Here is a 5809-nt window from a genome sequence, read left to right as displayed (position 1 = left end):
GAAATGTGAAATTTAACAAATGTCACATTAAACATCTCCATCTGTTACTTTATTGCCGGGACATATGTTAACTTATTATTCACCATTACAGATATCCGCAGTTCATTTAGGCAAAACTTTTAAGACATCTCTAACTACATTTTGACTAAGTTGTAATAATAAAATATATCTCCACTGGAGTTTTCACTATTTAATGTGAATTTCAAAATTTCAACTAAAAAAAGTTTAAATCTTTAGATTGTTTTAAAGATGTATCTAAGACTTCTTAATACTTACTTTGGATATCTCCACCTAAGATACTAATGCAAATACATATTAGAAAAAACGCAACTGATATAGATTCAGATTTGGGGTTAAAACTTCAGAGTTGTTGTTGATTAAGCCAATATACAAGGTAACATGTCAACATGACCACCGAGTGACGTGACGTGGATCACTGACTCAAAGGAGGTTGAATAAATGTCAATAGGAACTGGCACAGAAAGTGAAGCGGTGCTGCTCAAACCAAACCAACAGGCAACAGAGGAGCCAAGTAAGCCACTTTTTATTTCATTACTTGTATGTGAAAGTGACTGAGCTAAATAATCAGACTGTGACCTGGACCATGGATGCTGTAGGAGTGCCCTCTTGTGCAAAACAAACTGGGTGGATGTAAAAGATAACATTATATGTTGGCCTTTCTTCAGTGTCGGCATGGGAAAATGTAAAAATCAACAACGTTTGTCTTTTTTAAATGAACCGGTATCTTTAATTGAAAGACAATTTCACATCGTATCAAACAAAAGAAAAAATTATGGAAAACTTCAGAGACAAAAATTAGACTTGTTTGTTACACCGTATTTTAAATCAATGCCATAGTTTTGCATCTTGAATGAGGGGGTGCGTTTATTACAAACATCCAACCATTAACAGATGGAAACCTTCAGTATGAAGTAAGAAAGTAGCATGTTGAAAATAGGTTGGCTTTACAGACAATCAATCAAAAGGAGGGACTTTCTAACAAATCATCCCAGCCCTTCCATAAAAAGAAAAGGAAAAAAAAATGCTGGCGTTTACACACTGAAAATAAGGAACTACTCACACTAAGTCAAACTACACAGTACATTCATCGACAAAAACCAAAGCTCTTAAGAGATTAACTGGTGAACTGGAATGCTGGGTGGCCGACTGTTTCAGGACCGACAAGATGGGCGTGACTTACGCAACATCACACCTGCACACACCCACTCAGTGTATTTGAAAATTACCATAACAAGAAAGGGGGAGGAACACTAAAATGCATGATTGTTTAAAAAAACTCAACACAAAAATGACCATGTTGGCCATGTTGAAGTCCATCATATGAAAACGACAACGCCTGTACAGCCGTTCATCTTCAGCTCCCTTTACATCTGACAGATGCTCCTCTACTTTCTGTCATTAGACCTGGAGCGGCTGTGGGGAAGGAAAAAAAACAAAGTGTTAAAGATAGTTAAATTACTGACCAAAGTGTTGTCAGCAGTACCACACTCAAAACAAACAAGTTCTAACCAAAGGGTGCCTAGGTTTGTATGCTGCTTATGAGTGTTATTCTCAGTGGTGCAGTGCCCCCTGGAGAAAACCTAAAGAGAGCTACGAACGTTCAATAGGCGAGTCATATCACTATGCTTCAAATTCAACAGTCAACTATCTGTCAGGGCACAAGACTGAAATTATCTGAAGGTAGCTCAAAAGATATCAGTACCTCCTTGAGCGTGAGAAGGACCTCGAAGGTTTGTGGTTCCTGTCCCGTGAGAGGGACCTCTCCCTCCTCCTGTCTCTGGAGAAAGACCTGCAAAAGCCAAACCATCCCATTAAGTAAACATTTTACATTTTCTACATACTAATCATGTTTGCCTGTTGTGTTAGGTGTTAAGACTACCTGGATTTGTTAAGTTCAGATGCAAACAAATCTCTTATCCAACCATTTAACTCTACTTTTTGTTTTAATTCTCAAAACACAAAATTACACCAGCTGCACCCACAGTTAAGTGAGACTTTTGTCTGTTGCCTGGTTAAAGTACTTTCTGCAAACTACTGTTTCAGGCTTCTCAGCCAACACTAAAGCTTTGAGTTTTAGTTATTTACAAGTTTACAGTTACTTGCAAATCAGCTAAACCTAATTAGGGTTTGATGAGAGATTTTAAAGGATTCAGACTCTATAAAATGCTATCGAACCCAAAGCCACAAGATATATTCTCAAGGCTTCTTTTAGATATGTTGACATACAATAAATATCTGATGTTCATAGAGGATCCAAGCTTTTGGTTTTAATTTTTGTCGCTGTGAATACAAGACATTCTGAAAGCTGACATACCTGCTTCGACTGCGGCTGAAGCTCCTCCTGCGTGGAGATCTGCGCAGGGAAAATACACAAGTGTTAAGAACAAACACAGACGCACAGATCCCCCGTAGAGCTCCACACTATTCTGATCCTTTTCTTACATGGGCCTCCTTCAACACCGCCCTTTGTCTATCTCAGTAATTCAAAATGGAAATAAAAAAAATTGAGTGTTTTTCCAGGAACAATTATCTCACTCAGAAAATATAACTCACTGGCAATGGACCTAGTGCATAAAGATGGCAGGTGCTTAGGAATTCTCTCTCACCTATCCCACAGTGCCATGTGTATCTTTAAACAAAGTCACCAGTGTGAAGTCAAGTGCTAAGCGTAGGATGTGTCTTACGATTAACATATACGATTTTTCATGGTGTCTGAGCCTCACAGCTTATTACAAAATCATAGTGAGCTAACTAGCAACATTTGTCCCTAACAGAAGATTTAACGCCCGCACTGTGGACTGGCCGTGGTGTGGGAACAAAAAGACACACACGGAGGCCACCATCTGTATGAAACTGGTCCACTGCACTTACAGGGAGCACATAAGAAATTGGAAGCTAGTAACAAAAACAATATACTGGTCACTGGGAATAAGTCTTGGCAAGCAACCAGGCTAAGATCTGCTAAGCCCAACCATACTGCACAATTTTTTTTATATATTCATTGGGGGGTTGAGAAGAGTTTTGATTTGTGTGACTTCATAATTCTGCTCAGAGCCCCAAGACATACCAGATGATTGTCTATACTCGAAATCTCTGGAAATGTGAAGTTCGACTGATTAAAATAAAAAAGAATAACCTTTTCAAACCAGCTGTCTCTTCACTTTCAAAACTGTAATCAGCAGTGTACTGAATGAAGCAGGAAAACTTACTAGTATTTTTGGTTTTCAACAAGCTAGATATGACGAAAGGGAGGCAGACTGTCGGCCGGGTAGGTAGAATTGGCTGAATAGGACTGGCCAGATGCTGCAAGGTGATTAGGTGGCAGGCAGATGGGGGCTGGCTGTGGCTTTTTTCCTGCTTTAATTGGTTAGCCGAAGGCTGCTGTTGGTAGGTTGTAGACATTTGGGAACGTAATACGCTGATTGGTCGGGAATGTGAGGTGGGCCGCTGCCGTTTGGGTTAAGGTTGAAGGAGGAGGAGGTTGAGAACGGCATGCTGAGGAACCAATGGGTTGGTGCAACCTGACGACTGGCCATGCCTGGGTCATGTGACAGCACCAGCCAAGCCGATTGGGGCACGATGGTCAGCAGTCACATGATGCTGAAAGAGGACTAGTTGATTGACTCAGAGGGTGGTGAGAAGAGGCATGGTGGTGAGTCTGCAACGGGTTTCATTCTTATTAATATAGATGAAAAATAAAAAGCATCCTCAAACAAAAGGAAAAAAATGCATCACATTTGGCACTTTCATCCCCCCAAAATTTTAAAACAGATTATACTTTTTCCGACATAGGAATTGCCTAATCCTATTTTGCCATTTTAAAAGCAGTTAAAGATGCTGAAACTTTTTGAAAGTGCACAAAAAAATGTACACTTTAAAAGAAGCATTAAAGAAGTCTTGCAGGCCAGATCTTACGTTTTGCAATAGAAAAGCTTTACTACATAACCTAGATATTCCCACGTCATATTTCATTATTTGGTTATGAATGCCTATCTGCTCGGCTCCCTACATAAAATGACCAATAATATCAATGAAGATGAAACTGCAAGCCTTAGACATTGCAACAATCACAAATGTATAATCAGCAGAAAAGATTACAAGCACTTGAAATGCCTAGACTGGAACAATATAAGCAAATACCAGGAATTATACTGTGGGTAAGAGAATGGAATCAGTAAGTCACAGAGTGCGATTTAAATTCAAGATATATCATAAGTTGTCTCTGCTGGCCACTGTCAAACAACAACATTCACCTTCGTCTGGGTGGTGGGCTACGGCGCCGGTAGTCGTCTCGGTCTCGTGGACGCCTGCTCCATGAAGGGGGGGCCCCACGGGTGCGGCTGCGCTTCTCACCATTGGACAGCTCTACTCGCACCCGGCAGCCACACAATGACCTACAACACAACCACTCATCATTTAACATTGCAACTGTAGCAAGATGAATTCTGTTTCTCTAATGTTGGTCACTGTATATCAACATTTGATTAGGTCAATGCCTACCTTCCATCAAGCTCACGCACTGCATCAGTTGCATCTCTGGGATCTTCAAATTCAACAAAGGCAAAGCCTGGGGGGTTCCTGGCCACCCATACACTGCGGAGAGGACCATAGTAGCCAAATGACCTCTCTAACTCTGTCTTGTTTCCATTGTTGCCCAAATTTCCAACATAGACCTTGCAGTCAAGGGGACAGTCACGATGCATGACTGGATCTGAAAAATAATTAACAAATCAGAGAATTGGTTGTTAATGCATAAGATTCTTGTGAGAAAACCTGGAACCAGTAGATTGAACCAAGTTAACAAAGCATGGTGTGAAAATAAACGTTATTGCTCCCTTTTCTGTAATGATCGTTGTGCCAATTAGCTTTCTCTAACACACATTCAAGAATAACCACCAAAAATGTATGTAGCGTTGTGTTTGCGTTTTCTGTTAACGTTAACGTACCGACTTTGCATGACATGAACACCATTATGTACTTCCAATAACCACAGCTACAATCAATTCTTATCGATGTTTGACAACGGAAAGATGCTTGGCCTACTTTTCTGTCGGAGTTCAACGTTATGCTAACTTTAGCTTAACAAGAATTATTAACGTCAACTTACCTAACGCTGGCCGCTAAATAGGTATAAGTTGCCGATTAATTAACTGAACGGTTAACATTACATTATTATCTTCATTTCGTCTTAAAGATGTAAGATTAAATCATGATTCGACGCTTTGAAGCTAATGCTAGCTAATGGCTATATAGTTAACGGTAGCTAAAATGGCTGTCGCCTTTCCGAGGCCTAGTGTTGAGGTGTAGCATCCGGCTAACAACCACAGAAATCAAACAATAGATTTAACTGGTGTGGCGATACAATGTATCGACCGAAACATGACATTGTTTAGTAATCAGTACGACACGTAGTAAAGAATTTCGTTCAAACTCTACCGTGTTTGTCGTAATTCACAGCTTAGACTATCCGCGCTTCTCCGGTTGGTTCGTTCCTCTCGGTCGTCGATGGAAAATGGCGTGACGGGAAGTACGTTTGTTAGTAGGGTGACTTGAGGAGGGCGGGGTAAGTTAGTATTTATGCATAAGTTCTACAAACCTCCCCTCTCACTTTACAAATTAAAAGTTACAGTCTCTTAAAACATAATTGATATTGCAAAGATCTCACATAATTTGACTCAGTAAGCAGACTTTCTAAAATATCTAGGCATTTTATTGAGAACTTCAAACGGACGACTAAAACGGTATGCATTAACGAACGCACGCTTAACGCAGATGCTGCGATACCATC

General features: G+C 40.2%; 1 protein-coding gene across 1 annotated transcript; it reads right to left on the bottom strand.

Annotated features, from left to right (window-relative positions):
- Positions 1-522: 522 nt before the first annotated feature.
- srsf3b (serine and arginine rich splicing factor 3b) lies at positions 523-5526 on the bottom strand. Its single transcript, XM_070902141.1, has 6 exons — positions 5458-5526; positions 4522-4732; positions 4275-4415; positions 2336-2374; positions 1724-1810; positions 523-1434 (listed from the first exon to the last, which is right to left on the bottom strand). Exons 2-6 carry the CDS (start codon positions 4722-4724, stop codon positions 1407-1409), a joined length of 498 nt encoding a protein of 165 aa, XP_070758242.1. The 5' UTR covers positions 4725-4732; positions 5458-5526; the 3' UTR covers positions 523-1406.
- Positions 5527-5809: the final 283 nt, after the last annotated feature.

This window comes from Enoplosus armatus, chromosome 3 (genome assembly GCF_043641665.1).
Source record: "Enoplosus armatus isolate fEnoArm2 chromosome 3, fEnoArm2.hap1, whole genome shotgun sequence".
NCBI lineage: Eukaryota > Metazoa > Chordata > Actinopteri > Centrarchiformes > Enoplosidae > Enoplosus > Enoplosus armatus.
The sequence above is the reverse complement of the archived record's forward strand: the minus strand, read 5'-3'. Positions and strand labels throughout refer to the sequence as shown.

Coding starts and splice junctions, on each gene's coding strand:
- srsf3b (XM_070902141.1), bottom strand. CDS start 4,724: ATGCATCGTGACTGTCCCCTTGACTGCAAGGTCTATGTTGGAAATTTG. Junction 2,375..4,274: donor AGCCCACCACCCAGACGAAG/GTGAATGTTGTT, acceptor TTCCCTGCGCAG/ATCTCCACGCAGGAGGAGCT. Junction 1,435..1,723: donor TCCTTCTCACGCTCAAGGAG/GTACTGATATCT, acceptor CCTTCCCCACAG/CCGCTCCAGGTCTAATGACA.